Genomic DNA, 21,675 nt, shown 5'->3' with positions numbered 1-21,675 from the left:
CCCATGGCAGTTTTGCACTCCTTTAGTACCTGTAAAAGTTTTTGAACCTGCACATCTAACAAACTAGATGAGATAATAACAGGTAATGTGGAGTCAGGTCCCAGAAATTCATACCTGAGGTGGGCTGACAATGGCTTTAACTCCAGCTTTGGTGGTTCTTCAATGGATGGCTTAGCTGGAGGAGTTTCTCTCTTTTCTAAGTGCTAGGGCTCAAACTCTAGATTTCTCTCCTAGAACCCTCTACCTTCCAATGCCAACACCCATTCCGCCAAATCCTCACCATTCACTTCATCTAAGTTCATCAAACATGCAGCAAGGGGGTCCTCAATTGTCAATACCTCATCATCGGACTCTACAATTACATCCGCGACATCAATAAGAGAGCAATTGGCGAACTCACTTGGTCTCCTCATAGACTTCTGCACATTGAATGTTATTTCCTCATCATTGAGTCTCATTTTGAGCTCCCCAGCCTCACAGTCAATCAGAGCTCTCCCTGTGGCCAAGAATGGTCTTCCTAAGATTATAGGAATCTCTTCATCCACTTTGCAATCCAAGATCACAAAATCTGCAGGGAACACAAATTTCTCCACATGAATAATCACATCATCAAGGATACCGAATGGACGCTTCACAGTCTTGTCGGCCAGCTGCAACAACATGGAGGTGGGTCTAGCTCTCCCAATGCCCAACCTCTTATAGATAGCCAGGGGCATAAGATTAATGCTGGCCCCTAAATCATAGAGCGCCTTAGCAAAGGCGAAATTCCCAATAGTGCATGGAATTGTAAAGCTACCTGGATCAGACAGCTTTTCAGCAATAGGTCTCGTCACCACTGCACTACAGGTCTGAGTAAGTGTAACCGTAGCCAAGTCTTGAAAATCAAATTTCCGGGACATCAAGTCCTTCATCATTTTTGCGTACCCAGACATCTCCTTTAAAGCTTCAATCAGTGGAATATTTACCTGGATTTGTTTGAGCATTTCAAAGAACTTTTTATACTGCTCCTCCTTTTGATGCTTGGCCAGCCTCTGTGGAAAGGGTGCAGGAGGTATCTTCTTCCCAATCACTTGGGACTTCTCTTTATCAGCTACTATTTCAACTACTGGCTCTTCAACTGGCTCAGCTACTTTCTCGGTCTCCTGCTGAATATTCTTTTCTTCCTGAGCAGGTTGGACTGTCACCTCTGTCAGTGTCGTAGACTTATCCAGCTCAATGGGCACTGGAATGAATGTATCAGCCTGTATATTTTCTCTCTCTTGTTCTACATCTAGATTCCTGCCATTACGGAGACTCACCACCATCAGCTGTTTTGGGCCCTGATCTTTTGGATTAATCTGGGTGTCTACAGGTAATGTCCCCTGAGGACGATTTTTCAGAGACATTGAAATTTGGCCCAATTGCACTTCAATATTTTTGATTACTGCATCATGTGCATCTACTCTTTCATTTATTTTTGCATTGGACCCAATAACCTGCTGCATCATTGCTTCAAGTCTAGTGAACCCATCTTTTTGCCTTCCACCATGTTGTTGCTGAGGTGGGGGATACCCTTGCTGCTGATTGTTGTACCCATGTGGCCTTGGATAAGGTGCCATATTGTGGGGGGGTCTCATACCTCCTATGCTTCCAGCGTTGTACTGTGGCTGAGGTGGTTTGTATGGCTGCTGAGTTTGCTGACCCCAGTTCTGATTGCCCTATCTCTGGCCTCCATAGTTTGACATATATTTCATGTCTTCAGGGTGCTGATGATGATGATCATGTTCTACATTCCAAGGATTACCAACTGGCTGACTAATGCAAGATATGCATAAGCCCCCATTGGTAGTATCTACAATGTGCACTTGCTGTTTATGCCCTGATTCCTCCACCTTTTTGGTGAGTATGCTCATCTGTGTCAAGAGGGTCGCCACATTTTTAGCCATGGAATTTGATGGGTCAAAAGGCACTGAGTGCACCACTGGAGTGATAGGTGCATTCCTCGTTGTCCACCCCGAATTCTGATCCATTTTGTCAAACAGACTCTGATGTTCTCTCCAAGTTTTGCTCAAAAATGCCCCACCAGCTGAGGCATCTACAATGTTCTTCATGCTATCTGACAGTCCCATGTAAAATCGTTGTCCCAACATCTGATCTGGAATACCATGGTGTGGACATATAACCAACATTCCTTTAAACCGACTCCATGTCTCATGTAGTGTCTCCATTGGTTTCTGTTTAAAGCTCACGATCTCATCAATTTGTTGAGCTATTTTGTTGGGCGGGTGGAACTTGATGTGAATTTGCTTGACTAACTCATCCCAAGTTTCTATAGAGTTTATGGGGAGTGAATTTAGCCAGACCTAAGCATCTCCTGTCACCGAGAATGGAAATAATAACAGCCCGATTGCTTCCGGAGTTTCGTTGGGTTGCTTTTAAGTTTTGCAAATCGACAGGAAGTTCTTCAAGTGCTGTTGAGGATCTTCGGCTGGTGTCCCAGAAAATAGTCCCTTGTTTTGCAGCAAGTGCAACATGTTGTTTGTGATCTGGAACGATTCAGCTTGTATCGCGGGCACAACAATGGCAGTGGCTAGATTGTCAGCTGTGGGTTGTGCCCAGTCATATAGTGCAGCCTCAGGCACAGGAGGCACCATATCTCTGACGTTTCCGTTGACGTTGTCTACGTCACCCATGTCAATTTCGAGTTTGTGTGTTTGATGAGGTTGTTGAAGTCTTTTGTTGGCACGGTTCAATATTCGGAATGTTTTCTCGGGGTCTGAGAGTCCTTCAAGTAGTTCTCCAGTCCTCGTAGAGTTTCTAGGCATACACCTGTGCAACCACGTCAACAACCGTAAAAAATTTCAATCAAAAATTTGGTGTAGAGAAAACTGACTACACTAAGAATTTTTGTATTTCTATCAATGGTAATTGATAATTCCGTTAACTCCCCGGCAACGGTGCCAAAATTTGATCACGCCCAACTATGCCTTATAAAAAGGACCTTGCGGACGTTGCAAATATAACCTGAGTATTCTGCCCAGAGTCGAATCCACAGAGAGTTAACCTATCAATCACTATCTTTAGACCCACTAAACTCTTGAGCATCAATTTCCCCAAATGTTTGAATCACAAGTGATGGTGTCTTTAATAACTAAAATTGCAAGTAAATAAACAGCTATAAACTAAGGATGCTAAGGTTGTAAACAATAATGAGAAAACGCTAAGGTAATGACTTCCCCTATTGATGGAATCCCTTCTGTTTATGCTTCATACAAATTGACCAACACCTCTCTATCAATCATAAACGCTAATCTAACCGTAAATCTCTCCCGAGTAATCACAGTAATATACTCAATGCACTCTCCCGAGATACACTAGCTAGCTCCAATTAACACGGTTTACTTTAGATTGCACTCAAGGCTTCGTTATCCCTAATCCCGCCTTTAAACCCGCAGTTATAGATCCCTCTTATACTTTGGGAGTGGTATTGTTCAACAATAACCTAAATATGCACTCTCTCCCGAGTTATGCACACTAAATAGGCACAGCTAATTGAGGATCCTATCAATTAACTACAACATGCACAAAGTTGAACAAATAAAGATTGAGACTAGCAATTTGTATTCACATAAACAAGAAGTTCATCCCCCAATAGGTTCCATCAAAACCTTAGACAAAGGATTTAGCTACTCATAACTATGGGTAAACAAACTAAAACAATATTCATCATAAAACTTGCAAGAAAAATCAAAGAAAAGAAGAAAGATATTTTGGGTGATCTCTCACAATTGTTTTCCCTTGCCAAAATACTCTCCAAATCAATACATGTCTCTCTTGGGCGAAGTCTAGTGTTTAAAATAGGGTTTTGGGCTAAAAATCTCCGCTTCCGCCGCGGTTCTGCCGCGGTCGCGGTCAAACCGCGGCCAAACATGCTCTCTGATTCTTACTTTGTCTGCAGCCATCTTCTACTGCAGTTCTGTCGTGGTCGCGGTGGAACCGCGGTAGTCCTCTTTCAGTTCTGACTTAAGCTGTTTCGCGTGGTTTACTTGACGGAATTTTTACGATCAGTCTCTTTTTCTCCATATTTGATCCCAAAAGTACTCCATAGCCTTCTCTGGTCATATATAACGTGCAAAGCATGAAAAACACTAATAAGAGCATTTTGTTATCACTTTTATCATCCAAACTATACAAAAAGGTAATTATTTAGGGTCTAATTATAGTTAAATTCACCTATTATCATGTCTCATTAAAACCTCACTAGGAAAAACCACGTGGGAAAAAATCCTAGTGAAGGAAAAAAAGTACACATATTTAGTAATACACATTGCTAGGTGCCTCATTAAAAACCTTATAAGGAAAACCCCATAGGAAAAAACTTTAGTAAGGGAAAAAGAGTGCATCGTGTATTTTACTCCCCCTGATGAAAACCTTGTTTCAAATATTTGAGTCTCCGCATTCCAATCTTGTATACCATCTTCTCAAAAGTTGAAGTTGGCAAAGATTTAGTGAATAAATCTGTTGGATTATCACTTGAACGGATTTGTTGCACATCAATGTTACCACTTTTCTGAAGATCGTGTGTGTAGAATAATTTTGGTGAAATGTGCTTCGTTCTATCTCCTTTTATAAATCCTCCATTCAATTGGGCTATGCATGCAACATTGTCTTCGTATAAAATTGTGTGTCTTTTCTCACATTCCAAACCACATTTTTCTCGAATAAAATGAATTATTGATCTCAACCATACGCATTCCCTACTTGCTTCATGAATAGCTATTATCTCAGCGTGATTTGAAGAAGTAGCAACAATAGATTGCTTTGTGGAGCGCCATGATATGATAGTACCTCCATATGTAAATACGTAGCCGGTTTGAGATCGAGCTTTATGGGGATCAGATAAATAACCTGCATCTGCATAACCAACAAGGTCTGCACTATCTTTGTTAGCATAAAACAAACCCATATCAAGAGTTCCCTTTAAATATCGCAATATATGCTTAATCCCGTTCCAATGTCTCCGTGTAGGAGAAGAACTATATCTTGCTAGTAAATTAACAGAAAATGCTATGTCAGGCCTTGTAGCATTAGCAAGATACATTAGTGCACCAATTGCACTGAGATAGGGTACTTCGGGACCAAGGAGTTCCTCGTCCTCTTCTGGAGGTCGGAACAAATCCTTATTCACTTCAAGTGATCGAACAACCATTGGTGTACTCAATGGGTGCGCTTTGTCCATGTAAAAGCGTTTTAAGACCCTTTCTGTATAGGCAGATTGATGGATAAAGATCCCGTCTGCTAAATGTTCAATTTGCAGACCAAGACAAAGTTTTGTCTTTCCAAGATCTTTCATCTCAAATTCTTTCTTAAGATATTCAATTGCCTTTTGGAGCTCTTCTGGAGTTCCAACAAGATTTATGTCATCAACATAAACAGCAAGTATAACAAATTCTGATGCCATTTTCTTTATAAAAATACATGGACAAATAACATCATTTATGTAACCTTCTTTCAGCAAATATTCACTAAGGCGATTATACCACATGCGCCCAGATTGCTTTAAACCGTACAAAGATCTTTGTAATCTGATTGAATACATTTCCTGAGATTTTGCTTCAGGCATTTTAAATCCTTCAGGGATTTTCATATAAATTTCATTATCAAGTGAACCGTACAGATAAGCTGTAACTACATCCATTAGATGTATTTCAAGCTTTTCATGTAGTGCTAAACTGATGAGATATCGAAATGTTATGGCATCCATAACAGGTGAATATGTTTCATCAAAATCGACTCCAGGTCGTTGTGAGAATCCTTGTGCAACAAGGCGAGCTTTGTATCTTTCAACTTCATTTTTATCATTCCTTTTTCGCACAAAAACCCATTTATGACCAACTGGTTTTATACCAGCAGGTGTTTGGACTACTGGTCCAAAGACCTCTCTTTTAGCAAGTGACTTCAATTCCGATTGAATTGCCTCTTGCCATTTTGGCCAATCAGATCTTTGTCGACATTCTTCGACAGATCGAGGTTCAAGATCCTCACTATCTTGCATAATATTAAGTGCAACATTATATGCAAAAATATTATCCACCACTATTTCAGATCAATTTAAATTAATCCCATCACCGATCGAACTTATTAAAAGTTCCTCACTCACATGAGCTTCGGGTTCATTAATTTCTTTAGGAATCTCAGAACTAATCAGATTTTGGGTCTCTTTAGGAGATCCCTTCATAGTATCGTTTTGATCATTTGTCGATTTTCTTTTTCGAGGATTTTGATTCTTAGAACCCAAAGGCCTACCACGCTTCAGGCGTGCTTTAGGTTCACTATCTCTCATGATAGTAGATGGTCCTACTGGGACATCAATTCGGATAGGCACATTCTTTGCTGGTATATGTGACTTAGTTATCCTTTTCAAATCAGTAAATGCGTCTGGCATTTGATTTGCTATATTCTGTAAATGGATGATCTTTTGGACCTCCTGATTACATATAGGGGTACGAGGATCAAAGTGAGATAATGATGAAATTTTCCACACAATTCTCTTTTGATTTCCTTTTTCTCTCCCCCTAATTGTGGAAAATTTGTTTTATCAAACCGACAATCTGCAAATCGAGCAGTAAATAAATCTCCTGTTAATGGTTAAAGATAGCGAATAATAGAGGGTGATTCAAACTCAACATATATTCCTATCCTTCTCTATGGTCCCTGTCACACCTCCTTTTTACCTACACCCGCGAGGGCATAAGGGAGTTTTTTCAATTAAAGGACAATCGAAACGGAATTTATTATTAAAGATTTAGAGTCGCCACTTGGGAGATTTATGGTGTCCCAAGTCACCGGTTGAATCCCGAATTAAGGAAAAGATTGACTCTGTATTACAGTCCGCGAACCAGAAATCTGAGTAAGGAATTCTGTTAAGCCGGGAGAAAGTGTTAGGCATTCCCGAGTTCCATGGTTCTAGCACGATCGCTCAACTGTTGTATTTGGCTTAAATTATCTGATTTTAACAATTATGAACCTATGTGCAAATTTTAACCTTAACTGCTTTTATTCATTTTTAAAGAAAATTGCAACGTCATTAAAACAAGTCTTGAACCACGTCACATAAATGCACCCGTGGTTTTTGGACATACTTTAACATCGTTGAGATTTGGATTTGGGTCACATAAATGCGCACCCGAGTTTAGGGAGGTAATGTTATTAAAATACGCACCTAAAGAGACTAACGCGTTATTATTTTTGGAAGGCCGTGAAATTCGCTAAACGGCCCGTCCCAAAATCTAAGTATTTTAATATATACAATTATCGAGGACCCCGCAATTTATGTGTTTTGTTTAGCGAGGCTCATCCCGTTTTATTATTTTAAAGTGCAAACCTGTTAAGCCCAAAACAGACCTTAGCCCAAGCCTAAATGAGAAAGGGGCCAAAACTGGACTGGGTCGTGCATCAATTATCCTGAGGCCCAAACGTTTAGGGACTAACCTGCTAAGCCCTGTCTTTTACACTAAATGGAATTTCAATTTAATTAAGAACACAAATCTGATGAATCTACTACTAAAATTAACTAGCCAGTAAAATAAATTCAATGCAACATTAAACATGAGTTGGAAAGCAACTGATTTCAGATTTCATGACCCACGTAAACTGCCTATGATCACAATTTCAAACATGGTGCATACTAGTTCAAATTTCAAATTCCCTACTATGACTCATTTTTATTAAAATGCTGACTCATGAACTTTGATTAAACACTAACGTGACCACATATAAGAATTGAAACTCGAGAATTAAGGATGCTAGACGAAAATGGATTGCTAAATTAACCTTACGAATTACATATCTCATATCTACTTTTAACTTTCTGATTTCGAACCCACACACAACCACTCAAACTCAGAATTATAGATTAACTCACATCATCACTACTAAATATAAAGCTCCCATGATCAGAAGAAGTATCACACTACTTTAACAGTCTACAGCCTAATTAATCACAGCTTGAAAATACCATTTATACAGATCTAGGAAAATCGAAAATTAACTAAACTAATAGAAACTATTCTGTTAGTCTAGCATGGAATTATTACAACGAATACTTAACTAAACTCATAAGCATTTCTAAATATCTAACACACACTTAACGGTTCAAATGCACAAACTTATAATTAACAGTCCAGCAGTACGGTTATTAAAATATAATGAAACCAGTAAATCAACAATAGGCCTCCACTTCAACAACAATAGGCCTCCACTTCATTCATTTTCAACTGGATATTTACATACATCGAGTTTCAGGAAATGTACCTGGTATGTAGAACAGAAAAATGGGGTAAGCAATCAGCAACAACAAACAGCAAAATACAGCAGCAGAAAGCCCAACGCAGTAGCTTCAACACCTCAATCCAAAAATCCCGGCAACACGGAAAAAACCAGTAAAAATGGAGAAGAAAAATAGTTCGGAAATCTCTCTTTGTTTTCTGTTTCTAGCTTTGAACTCTCTCTGGTTTTCTTCCGCTCTCAATATTTCAAAAAATTTGGTTCTATCTTTTCTACTCTCTCCATAATGAATTCTGCCCCTGTATATCCAGTGTATCTAGAGTGTATATCGAGTGTATACCACTCTCTCCGCCCCCTTCTTTTTTCTTCTCAGCTCCCTTAAATGGGCATTCAATTAGTGCATTTTCCACTACCAGCTTAACTTTTCATTTCTTTAATCCTCTACTCCATTTTCCACTCAATTATCCACTAATTATTTAATCCATTAGTGCAATCCTAACCCTACTATCCACTAGAAACTTCTTAAGTAGGTAAACCCTTGAATTACTTGTATTAATCAGTTCTTATTGACACAATTAAACAAGAACTTAATACCAAACTTATTGAACTAATCCTACTTATTTTGACTGAGTGAGTAACGAGATACAATTTCATAGTCTTACAACAAGCTGATACCACAATTATACGAAACAAATCTATAAAACCAAATCTTAAAAAAACAACAGTGAACAGAAATAATTCATACCAAAGAACTGATCGAATTTCAAATGAAATTGACCAGAAAAAAGAAAAAGAGACGAGGAAGACGAATATTAGAATAACACTAATGAAAATAAACAAAAACTAGGAAAAAACTCACTGGATAGGCTCGAACTTGGATTTGGCACTCTGAATCAGCCCAAAATAATACCAAACGTTTGTTCCTGATGCAGAACAAACGAGCGTTATTGTTTTGTGATGAAACAAGTTTGAATAAGCCTAGAAATCCAACCAAACGATCTTTCATGCACTGGTCGGAATTTTAAGGTTCTAAGGCTCGAACTTAGATTCAATATTCGAGGAGTTCTGGATACATTCGAGGGAAACTAATGATATATTGGGCCTAAGAGGGTTGTGGAGGTTGTGTGGTGTTAATTTGGGAGGGATTGGAGTCGGCGCCGCCACCGGAGAAAGTTAGGGCGGCGCTAGGGTTCATCCTTTTGAATCGATATTCGAAGGGATTCAGGCATGTTCGAAGGTAAAGGGTTACGGATCCGGAAAGAGGGGATCGATGGGGTTCTGGTTGTGTTAGGCGTTTATATATTGGGGGGTGGTCGAATTTACGACGTTCGATCAAATGAGATCAACGGCCAGGATGAAGGGGAGGGGCTAAACGTCACTGTTTGGTTAAGTGGGGGTTGGATCGGTTCTGGAAGCGGGTCGGGGTCGGGTTCTGGGCGAGGTTCTGGATCGTTCGATCACATTAAATCAAAGGTCCAGACTGAGATGCCTGAAACGACATAGTTTGGTTGAAGCTGGAGACAGACCGGGTTAGGGGAAGGTATGGGCCGGTTTTTGGGTATTTGGGCGGGTATTGGAGTGGGTTTTTATTTGGGCTGGAGATTCTTTTGGCCCAGATTTGATTTCTTCCTCTTTCATTAATTCTTTTTCTTTTCTTTCTTCTTTTTTCTTTTAAAAATTAAACTTAAAGATCCTAAATTATATTATAGAAGACCTAAATTAGCTTAAAATATTAATTAACTTTAAATAACACCTATCACAAATAATTAAACACTTAAATTAAAAGAAAATCACACAATTTGACCAAAATACAAAAATATGTTATTTTTTGTGAATTTTCATTTTTGTAAAACACCTAATTATTAATTAATTCTAAAAAATATAAAAATCAAATCTTAAATGCAAATGCTATATATTTGTTTTTATTTTTTTTTATTTTTGATGCATTAATAAAATTAAACATGCACATAGTTACATGCAAACAATCAGGAAAATCACACAATAATTCCTAAAACGACACATAATTAAAGCCAAAACCTAATTTTGGGAATTCTTTTGGAGTAATTCGTATGAGGCAAAAATCACGTGCTCACAGCTGCCCCTCTTTGTCCGGAAATACAAAGAGTTTTCGTGCAAAGATAAAGTGAGCGGATACGAGCGATTTTTGCATGTTTGAATACTCTGTGGGAAGCATTTTTTTTTTGAAAGATTTGACCGAACCTCTGCTTCAAAGGTTTCCTACATATCCTTAGCTATAAAGGAATCAGGTCAATGTAGTTCGGAAAGTTTTGGTAGCTGGGACTACCATGAAGCTGTTGTTTTACTGTTACTGTTGTCGCTGCTGCTGATACTACCTACTGACCCCCTTATTGCACCATGACAAAAAATGAAGAAGCTAGATTAAGCTATAATCTATGCTTTACAAAGATTTATTTCCAAACTTAATCTTGTGACTGTTGTTGCCTTGTTGATTTGTATTTCCCTCAGTTGTTCCTTTGTGGCTGACTTGAATGGCATTCTTTGAAATGTCTTCCCTTCTTCTCCAGGCGAGCACCTGATTGCTGACCCTTTAAATGTCTTCCTTCGACTATTGTTTCTTTTCCTCTATTCTCCAGGCGGGCTCCTGATTATTTGAAATTTGAATTGCTTCTTCCCTTCATTCTCCGGGCGGGCTCCTGACTACTTGAAATTTGAATTGTATTCTCTTGTTCTCCAGGTGGACTCCTGATTGCTGAAACTTGAGTTATATTCCCTTGTTCTCCAGGTGGGCTCCTGATTGCTGAAACTTGAGCTCTATTCCCTTGTTCTCCAGGTGGGCTCCTGATTGCTAAAACTTGAACTGTATTCCCTTATTCTCCAGGTGGGCTCCTGATTGCTGAAACTTGAACTGTATTCCCTTGTTCTCCAGGTGGGCTCCCGATTTCAACAAAATAGATAAAAGCAAAGAACATTTCTGCCCCAGTTTGGTAGCTGGGTATATATATGAGTGTAAACTAAATCATGTTACCAAACATCAGTAAGAACTTGAAAGCGGAAACTCAAATTGTACTCTCTTGTTCTCCATGTGGGCGCCTGATTGCTAAAACTTGAATTGTTGTTCCTTGTTCTCCAGGTGGACGCCTGATTGCTGAAACTTTAACTGTTGTTCCTTGTTCTCCAGGTGGACGCCTGATTGCTGATACTTCAACTGTTGTTCCTTGTTCTCCAGGTGGACGCCTGATTTCAACAAAAATAGACAAAATAAAAGAAAATTTTCTGCCCCAGTTTGGTAGCTGGGTGCATCTGTGAGTGTTAAACTGAATCATATTACCAAATATTAATATGAATTTGAAAGCTAGGTCCCATTATCCAGGAAGGTCCTGACAACTCTTAACTAAACGACAATTTTAAATCTAAGCTATATCTTTTGAAGGCATGACTTCTGCTAAATCTTGTTATCTAAACCAGTTTTAAACTATGTCCCATTATCCAGGAGGGTCCTGATAACTTACCGAACTTTGAAGCCAACTTATATTCCTTTTGGTGCACATTTGTCCTATATTTACTACTTATGATTGTTTCAAAGTTTAACCTAGGTCCCATTTTCCAGGAGGGTCCTGAAAATTTCAAATTAAATCCTATCCTAACAATAAAAGCTTTAAAGCCAACTTATATTCTTTTGGGGTACATTTATACTAGATATTGCTACTCATGAATGTTTTGAATTAAAGCTAAGTCCCATTTTCCAGGAGGGTCCTGAAAATTTATACGATCAAACCTGCATGGTACTTGCTTCCCTCACAGGGTGTTTCCTGAAACAAATGCCATCTTTGCCCCTGTTTCAAACTAATGAAAATCTTGTCTGTTCAAAACGTGGTGGTTAGTTGTGGTATCCTTACTGGGGAGGGTTTTCTCTTTGCCCTGCTTTGCTTCAACAGACTGCCTTGAACTGGTCGAAAGGACTGTTTTGACCTCATGACTGATCCTCAACTGCAGGATCCCCAACTGTTGTTTTCATTTCTGACCCTTCTGTCTGAACTCGTATATATCTCATGACATTACTGAACCATTCCACCAATTCCACTTTTGCTTACACCCTATGTCTCATTTTTCATCATATTATCTCCAGCATGTCCTAGCCGTATTTTTCTTTGTGCAATTTTGAATCTTGGTAGTATACTTCGACATTCCTTCTTATTTGTCGGAACAAAGCTAACCTTGTAAGAGCTTTAGGGGAGTAAAATTAACAACAATGAAATACGACGATTTTGAGAATTAAGAATAAAGAAGAAAATCCAGATTTGGATGACTGTTGGAGATAGGAAAAAGGAACTTATCTGAGTGGAGTCACTGGCACCAATGATCATGGTATGCATTTTGGAGTAATCAGCCCAGTCTATTTAACCAATCTCATTTCCAATTGTTTTACTTTATGCTCCAAGATTTTCACAACCCAATTTTACTTTCCGCCAACTTACGGACCTTGTTCGACTTGTAGTGCCCTGAAGGGTTTTCACCGACAAACCTCTCTCATTTGTTTATTTCTCAATTCCTTGTCGCCTTATGGTGCCCGCGAAGGTTTTCACCGATAAGACTCTCTCATTTTTACTTTCTCTCAGCTTTTGTCGCCTCATGGTGCCCGTGAGGGTTTTCACCATTAAGACTCTCTCATTTTCATTACTTTTCCTGCTTGGACCAGAGTGTTATCCTGATATGAATCACCTCTATTTGCTCAAATTGGCATCTCTCAAAGACTGATCAGAAGGTCTTTCTTTGGACCGTAATGTGGGCTTTTGGATGGGGTTAGAAAGAAAAGGGTATCGAAGGCTCAAAACAATTTGACATGGGTTTAAAATTACAACTCTTGGAATCACATTTCTTATTACAAGTACAACTTCTGCCCCAGTTTCTTGCTTGGGGATCTTTTGATATTGTATTTTACTGTGACCGAGTCGTGAGGCTGCCTACGTATCCTTAACAGGAATCAGGTCAAACGTAGTTCACACCTGAATTTCCTTGTTGTTATACTCTCTCTTTTCACTTCTTTTCTTTTCTCTTTTTCTTTCTTTTCCTTTTCTTTTTGTTATTGATTCCAAAGGAGGGGTAAGAAAGAAACAAATGCGGCTCAAAAGGGGGAACAAAGGGTAAAGTGTTTAGATAGCAGAACAAATTGTCTTCATCATTTCAATCTTTAAAACAATGGCAAGTACAAACAATCAACAATTATAACAAAGAAATCATACATAATATCTCTTGACCGCATCAGAATTGATGGTCATGTCTATGCATTTTCCTTCGATATCTGTTAAACATAGAGCGCCATTGGATAATACTCTGATCACAATGAATGGCCCTTGCCAATTCGGGGCGAACTTGCCTTTTGCTTCAACCTGATGTGGAAGAATACGTTTCAGCACTTGCTGACCCACTTCAGACTTTCGGGGACGCACCCTTTTGTTGTATGCTCTTGCCATTCTTTTTTGATTTAACTGACCATGACATACTGTTGCCAATCTTTTTTTATCAATCAAGTTCAACTGCTCCAAACGAGTTTTGACCCACTCATCATCATCAATCTTAGCCTCAGCGACAATCCGAAGGGAATGGATTTCAACTTCCGCATGTATTACTGCTTCAGTGCCATATACCAACAAATATGGAGTTGCACCTACCGAAGTGCGAACAGTAGTGCGATATCCCAACAACGCGAATGGTAATTTTTTGTGCCATTGCCTCGAACTTTCTACCATTTTCCGAAGTATCTTCTTTATATTTTTGTTGGTTGTCTCGACTGCTCCATTCGCCTTGGGACGATATGAGGTAGAATTGTGATGTGTAATCTTAAACTGTTGACATACCTCTTCCATCAAGTTACTGTTAAGATTAGCACCATTATCTGTGATGATCACCTTTGGGATTCCGAATCGATAGATGATATTTGAGTGAACAAAATCGACCACTACTTTCTTGGTCACCGATTTGAAAGTTTTAGCCTCAACCCACTTGGTGAAATAATCAATGGCTACCAGAATGAACCTGTGCCCATTGGATGTTGCTGGCTCAATTGGTCCAATGACATTCATGCCCCAAGCAACGAAGGGCCATGCTGCCGTCATTGTGTGCAATTCCGATGGTGGAGAATGAATCAAATCTCTGTGTATCTGACATTGGTGACATTTGCGCACAAAATTGATACAATCTCGCTCTATGGTAAGCCAATAACAGCCTGTTTGGAGAATTTTTTTTGCCAACACATATCCGCTCATATGTGGTCCGCAAACTCCTGAATGTACTTCGGACATGACATCCGTAGCTTGTCTAGCATCTATGTATCTTAATAATCCAAGGTCTAGTGTTCTTTTATACAAAACTCCTCCACTTAAAAAGAATCCATTTGCCAACCGTCGAATTGTTCTCTTTTGATCCCCCGTGGCTTGCACTGGATATATCCCTATTCAGATGTACTCCTTGATATCGTGGAACCATGGTTCACCAACAAGTTCTTCTTCAATCATGTTACAGTAAGCATGCTGATCTCGAACTTGAATATGCAGAGGATCGACATAAGCTTTGTCCGGATGGTGCAACATTGATGCCAGGGTAGCCAAAGCATCGGCGACCTCATTATGGACCCTTGGAATATGCTTGAACTCCACTGATCGAAACCGTTGACAAAGATCATGTAAACATTGTCGGTACGGTATGAGCTTCAAGTCTCGCGTTTCCCATTCTCCTTGAATTTGATGTACCAGAAGATCCGAGTCTCCCAAGACCAAGATTTCCTGGATATCCATGTCTGCTGCTAGCCTTAGACCCAAAATATAGGCTTCATACTCAGCCATATTGTTGGTGCAATAAAACCGAAGTTGAGTCGTAACAAGATAGTGATGCCCTGTTTCAGAAATAAACACAGCTCCTATCCCGACTCCTTTCATGTTGGCAGCCCCATCAAAGAAAAGTTTCCAGCCTGGTTTTTCAATTTGCTCCAATTTATCGGTATGCATCACTTCTTCATCGGGAAAATAAGTTCTCAATGGCTCGTAATCTTCATCGACCGGGTTTTCGGCCAAATGATCGGCCAATGCTTGGGCTTTCATCGCAGTTCGAGTCACATAGATGATGTCAAACTATGTGAGCAATATCTGCCACTTTTCAAGTCTCCCTGTCGGCATAGGCTTTTGAAAGATATACTTCAACGGATCCAAGCGTGAAATGAGGTAAGTAGTGTAGCATGACAAATAATGTTTCAATTTCTGTGCCACCCAAGTTAAGGCACAACATGTCCTTTCCAGCTGAGTGTACTTAACCTCATAAGCCGTGAACTTCTTGCTAAGATAATAGATGGCATGTTCCTTTCTGCCGGTGATGTCATGCTGCCCCAGTACACAACCAAATGAATTTTCCAAGACTGTCAAGTAAAGAATCAAGGGTCTTCCTGGTTCTGGCGGAACCAGCATGGGTGGGTTTGACAAGTATCCCTTTATCTTATCAAATGTTTCTTGACATTCATCAGTCCACTTGACCGCAACATCCTTCTTCAGCAATTTGAAAATAGGCTCACAAGTTGTCGTGAGCTGAGCAATAAACCTGCTGATGTGGTTCAACCTCCCTAACAGACTCATCACTTCAGCCTTGTTCCTCGGAGGTGGCAATTCTTGGAGGGCTTTGATCTTTGATGGGTCCAACTCGATGCCTCGCCGGCTGACTATGAATCCCAACAGCTTCCCGGATGGAACACCAAATGCGCACTTGGTATGGTTAAGCTTGAGGTTGTACCTGCGAAGTTTCAGGAAGAATTTCCTCAAATCCCCAACGTAGTTGGCCTGATGCTTTGATTTTATGATCACATCATCCACGTGTACCTCAATCTCCTTATGTATCATGTCATAAAACACTGTAGTCATTGCTCTCATGTAAGTTGCCCCGGCATTCTTCAAACCAAATGGCATTACTCGGTAGTAATAAGTTCCTCACGGCATGATGAATGTCGTCTTTTCTGCATCTTCTTTATCCATTAGAATCTAATGATACCCGGCATAGCAATCCACAAAAGATCCTATCTCATGCTTGGCACAATTATCGATCAAAATATGGATATTGGGTAATGGGAAGTTATCCTTCGGACTTGCTTTGTTGAGATTGCGATAATCGACGCATACTCTGATCTTGCCGGCTTTCTTTGGCACAGGCACGACATTAGCCAACCAAACAGGATATCGAGTGACCCAAATGACCTTTGCATCCAACTGTTTGCTGATTTCTTCTTTAATTTTCACACTCATATCAGTTTTGAATTTCCTCAACTTTTGCTTGACGGGAAGAAACACTGGATCGGTGGGCAATTTGTGGACCACTAAATCAGTGTTCAAGCCTGGCATGTCGTCATATGACCATGCAAAAACATCTTTGAATTCGATGAGTACTTTGATTAACTCATCCTGGATCTTTGGCTCGAGGTGGACACTTATTTTAGTTTCTCGGATATTATCTGTGTCTCCTAAATTGACGGCTTCTGTATCATTCAGGTTGGGTTTGGGTTTTTCTTCGAAGTGAATAACTCCTTACTAATCTCTTCGAAGGCCTCATCCTCATCGTATTCTGATTCGTAATCACAACCTACTTCTTGAACTATTATTTTGGAATCAGGTTGATTTTTAAGACTGGGCTGAGGATTCCTTATGCATGTCATATCACTAGAGCCAGCGTAAAAGAACTATACAGAAAAGAAAAACAAAAGAAAAACTATCAGGAATGATAAAGAAAGGGAAATTGCATTTCATTGAATGATGAAAAGATAACAAGGTTTGCAACTTCACATAGACTGAAAGATAAAAAATCTGGATTACAACCCTGGAATGATCCAGACAATCTGAAGGAAAATCAAAATAAACTACCAAGACTCCTTTCGAGTGGGGAGAGGAGTGGCTTTCCAATTATTAATCTTTGTTTCTAGCCCAACGAATTGAATTTCTGCGTTGCTAGGACCTTCACCACTTTCCACCATGTTCACACCATCAAACAACTTTTCAAATCTTTCAATTAACTCCTCGTCAGGATTAATCATAGAATTGAGAATTGTTGTTACCGGGCGATTTCTGGTACCGGACTTGACAAATGATTTGGAAAGGTGTGGGACTGGCTTTGGAAGGACCCATGCCTTCTGTTTTAGCTTTCTGGCCTTACTTATGTATGCGGTAGTGGGCTTGAATCCCAAACCAAATGTTCCCAATTTTTTGGGAAGAGACACCGGCTGTATGATGCCTTGCAAAAATGAGCCCAATCCTTTACCTAGTACAAAACCATTCTTCAACATCTCATAGGCTGCCATGACTGATGCGGCGGTTATCTTTGGATTTGGAATGTATTTCCCTTCCGGAACTTTCTCTACCAACATCGTGTAAGAAACCTGGTAGACCCATGGTCCCTGGTCATCTTCCACCTCAATGACTGGTACAATGGCATTGCTGCGAGCACATAAACTATCTTCCCCATGCACAACTATTTCTTGTCTATCCTATTCAAATTTGACTACCTGGTGTAGTGTTGATGGGATTGCTTTAACGGGGTGGATCCAGGGTCGACCCAACAGTAAGTTTAGGAAACAGCTATATCCAGCACCTGAAACTCCATTGTGAACTCGACTGGCCCTATCGTCAGCTCCAGCACTATGTCCCCAACTGAATCTTTACCTCCGCCGTCAAATCCCCACACGTAAATATTGTTCTTATGGATCCTCTCATCTTCTATTTTCAACTTGCTTAGAGTGGAGAGAGGACAAATGTTTGCTCTTGACCCATTGTCAACCAATACCCGAGTCACCACAGAGTTTTCACATTTTAATGTGAGGTAAAGAGCTCTATTGTGCTCAATACCTTCTACAGGCAATTCATCATCAGAAAACGTGACTCTGTTTGTTTCGAAGATTTTGTTGGCTATTTTTTCCAAGTGATTCACGGAGATCTTATCGGGAACGTGTGCCTCATTCAAGATCTTCATTAAAGATTGATGATGCTCGTCCGAATGGATCAATAATGACAATAGGGAAATTTAAGCGGGCGTCTTTCTTAATTGTTCAACGATAGAGTAGTCATGCAACTTCATCTTCCTCAAGAATTCTTCTTCTTCTTCTTCAGTTACGACTTTCTTCATTGGTGTTGGATTATTTTTAGCTCTTCTTAACTCCTCGGGAGTAAAGCACCTTCCCGAGCGAGTCAAACCATGTACTTCACAAATTTCTTCCTTGACTTCCTTCCCTTTGTACATCACTGTTACCCGTTTGTAATTCCATGGAATAACCTTGCAGTTGATTATTGGTAACTGGGTTACTGGCTTGATAATAACCCGATCTGCGGGGGCTCCTTCCACGATTATGATGGGTTTGCTGTCCGCTCCCGGTACAATCACATTTACCCCTTCCTGTTTCGTTGCAACATTGCTTAAAGACCCCTTCTCTACTACCACAGATGGCTCAACACTCTTTTTGCTCTGCTTGAGCACCAACTTCTCATCTGCTGATTGTTCATCTATCTTGACTCCACTAGACCGAATCATCGTGACGGTCTGTGATGGTTTCTTGTATTCTCCCTCCGCATGCACTATTTCGATCATATTTGCCTCCTGGTGGGTTGGCATTGGATTCTTGTTAATATTGTGCGCCTCGGGAGCTTGAACTTCAATTCTATTGGTATCAATAAGCTCTTGTATCGCATTTTTCAAGTGTCGGCACCTTTCTGTATCATGACCCGGAGTACCAGAACAATACTCACAGCTGACAGTATAGTCAGATTATTTGGAGGGGGATTTGGCAGTTTGGGCTGTATCGACCTTAGCTATCTAGTTGTTTTAGCCTGTGGAACAGACTAGTGTATGATTCTCCCAACGGAGTAAAGGTTTTCTTTTTCTGCAACCTTTCACCCTTGAGTGTTTGACTCGGCCTGAAACTTGGTCCGGGAGTGTTTTGGTAGGCTCGTGGATGTGGATAAGTATTTGGTAGGACAAGAGCACGCCATTGAGCGTGGGCAGGAGGTTAGTTGTATATTTGTGCATGGTGGACGGAAAAATGAGGTTCTGGTGGGGGATAGTAGTGCTGGGGTGGATTGTGGTGATAAGTTTGTTGGTGGGGTCGAGGTTGATTGTAGTGGTAAGGTGAACCTCTAGATCCGGACCAAGTTCCTGAATCAACTATTGCCGCTTCCTCTCTTTTCTTCTTCCCAATCCCTCTTATGCCGCCTTAAATAGCCTGAGTAGTTGCTTTGATAGCCGAATAGCTCATGATTTTATTCGACTTGAGGCCTTCTTCTACCATGCCCCCCATCTTTACTACTTCGTTGAATGACTTTCCCACAGCTGAGACCAAATGGCCATAGTAAGTAGGTTCCAAAGCCTGTAGGAAGTAATCTACCATCACACTTTCCTTCATTGGGGGATCTACTCTTGCTGCTTGCTCCCTCCATCTGAAACCATATTCTCTGAAGCTTTTACTATGCTTCTTCTCAAGTTTAGTCAAGGACAGTCGATCCATAATGATCTCAAGATTGTATTGGAAGTGACAAGCAAATGCTTGCGCCAGATCATCCCATGTGTACCATCTCCCATGGTCTTGGCGGGTATACCATTCCAATACTGATCCACTCAAACTCTGACTGAAGTAAGCCATTAACAATTCATCTTTTCCTCCAGCTCCCCTCATCTTGCTGCAAAAGCCCCTCAAGTGGGCTACTGGATCGTCGTGCCCATTGTATAGATCGAACTTGGGCATCTTGAAACCGGCCGGTAATTGCATATTTGGGAATAGACATAGGTTCTTGTAGGCCACGCTGACTTGCCCTCCTAACCCCCGCATGTCTCGGAACGATTGTTCTAAGCTTTTAACTTTTCTGAACATCTCCTCCTGTTCAGTATTTTTTACTGGTTTATCAGCTTCTATTGGGAGGTCAAAGCGAGGAGTATATGAATGGGTTTCTAAAGCTTTGAAAGTGGGATCCGATGGGTAGTATTGGTTGTCTTGGGCCTCAAACATAGGCTCGCTAGGAGATTTGTGGAGTGTAGTTGGTGGAGGTGCTACGAAGATAGGAGTTACTGGTGGAGGAGGGAATGGAATTGGTTTAGGGGGTGGAGATTGTGGTGTATGAGAAGTGGTGCCCCGGTAGTGCTGGTAAATGGGAAAGCTTAGGGATAGATCGGTGGCAGGATGATCCTGAGTTTGAGCCGGAGGTGGGGTAGAAACAGGGTTAGCAGGGTAAGCTGGGGGTGATTGTCCTTTAGACCAGGCCTGATACATCTCGGCCATTTGTTGCTTAAGTTTGAGCATCTCCTCTTTCATTTTACTGACGTCCAACTCCTCTACCTCAACACTTGTGTCGACATCCGGGATAGACATGATTTCTGGTATTGGTCCTTTTGATCTGGTTTGGTAATGATAATGTGCCAGTATACTCTAGATAAACTAACTGCTTGAATTATCTGGTAAACAACAAACTTGTTAGTTTATAGAGTTTAACACATATGCAATTACACGTTGAGATGCAATGCACCTAGGCAATTAACCATTCTCTATCATGTATTTGCTCGGTTGCTTGTGTCATCCCAGCTTTTCTTGATCTTTCCTTTTATTGTCACTCACGCCTATCTTTATTTCCCTCCCTTTTTTTCATTTTATTCTTTTTTTTTGTTATGTTCGAATCTTATGAATATCGCCTACGTATCATGACCCTGCATGAATCAGACCTTTGCGTAGTTCTTGCGGACACAATTATTTATTATTTTTAACAAGCACAACAGTACAAAGACAGAAATGACATTACATTTGGACAACACTTTAAGAAAATGGTTTAAAAGACTCAACATGGACTTAAACTAAAACATGACTATTATATGAAAAGTTCCAACAACTTCCACAATCTTCTGCTTTTAATCACTGGAACATCTGCTCACATTGGGGCTTGACCCGGTTGACCTCCTAGTGTATGGTACATCCTCTCTAACTCCATTGCAAGATGACGGGCAAAAGTAGGTGCATGCTCTAGAAACCTTTCATAATCCATCCCTTGGCAGTTCACGTAACTTTGAGAAGTATAAACGGCCAAATCATGGATTTGTGCTCTAAAATCTGGAGATTTTTGTCTTGGTTTTGCAATCACTGTTGGCGAGTGGTGGCTATATCTCTTATGTGGTCTTCGCAATCTAAAGCTGACTCCAATTGAGCTCGAAGTCTGGCCTGATCGAGTCTTGCCTGTGCTATCTCCCTATCAATATCTGCGTGTTGATGTTCTCTATCGTACCTTCTCATTTCTTCCAACTGTGCATGGAGTTAAGCTTCTGAATGTATCCAATGGTCCTTCTCTCTCTTGAATTGAGCCATTTCTTCTTCACATCTCATTACTTGGCGTTCCTTACTAGATTTGGCCTCCTCATTTAACTGTATGATTTTTT

The 21,675-nt window shown here is 40.3% G+C and overlaps 1 protein-coding gene across 1 annotated transcript; it reads right to left on the bottom strand.

The window, feature by feature from the left end:
- Positions 1-230: 230 nt before the first annotated feature.
- On the bottom strand, positions 231-1,598 carry LOC138889104 (uncharacterized). Its single transcript, XM_070171664.1, has one exon. The coding sequence runs from the start codon at positions 1,596-1,598 to the stop codon at positions 231-233; it is 1,368 nt and encodes a 455-aa protein (XP_070027765.1).
- Between the last annotated feature and the right edge of the window lie 20,077 nt (positions 1,599-21,675).

The sequence above is a fragment of the Nicotiana sylvestris genome, chromosome 4, assembly GCF_000393655.2.
Source record: "Nicotiana sylvestris chromosome 4, ASM39365v2, whole genome shotgun sequence".
Lineage (NCBI taxonomy): Eukaryota > Viridiplantae > Streptophyta > Magnoliopsida > Solanales > Solanaceae > Nicotiana > Nicotiana sylvestris.
This window is presented reverse-complemented; position numbering and strand designations above follow the sequence as displayed.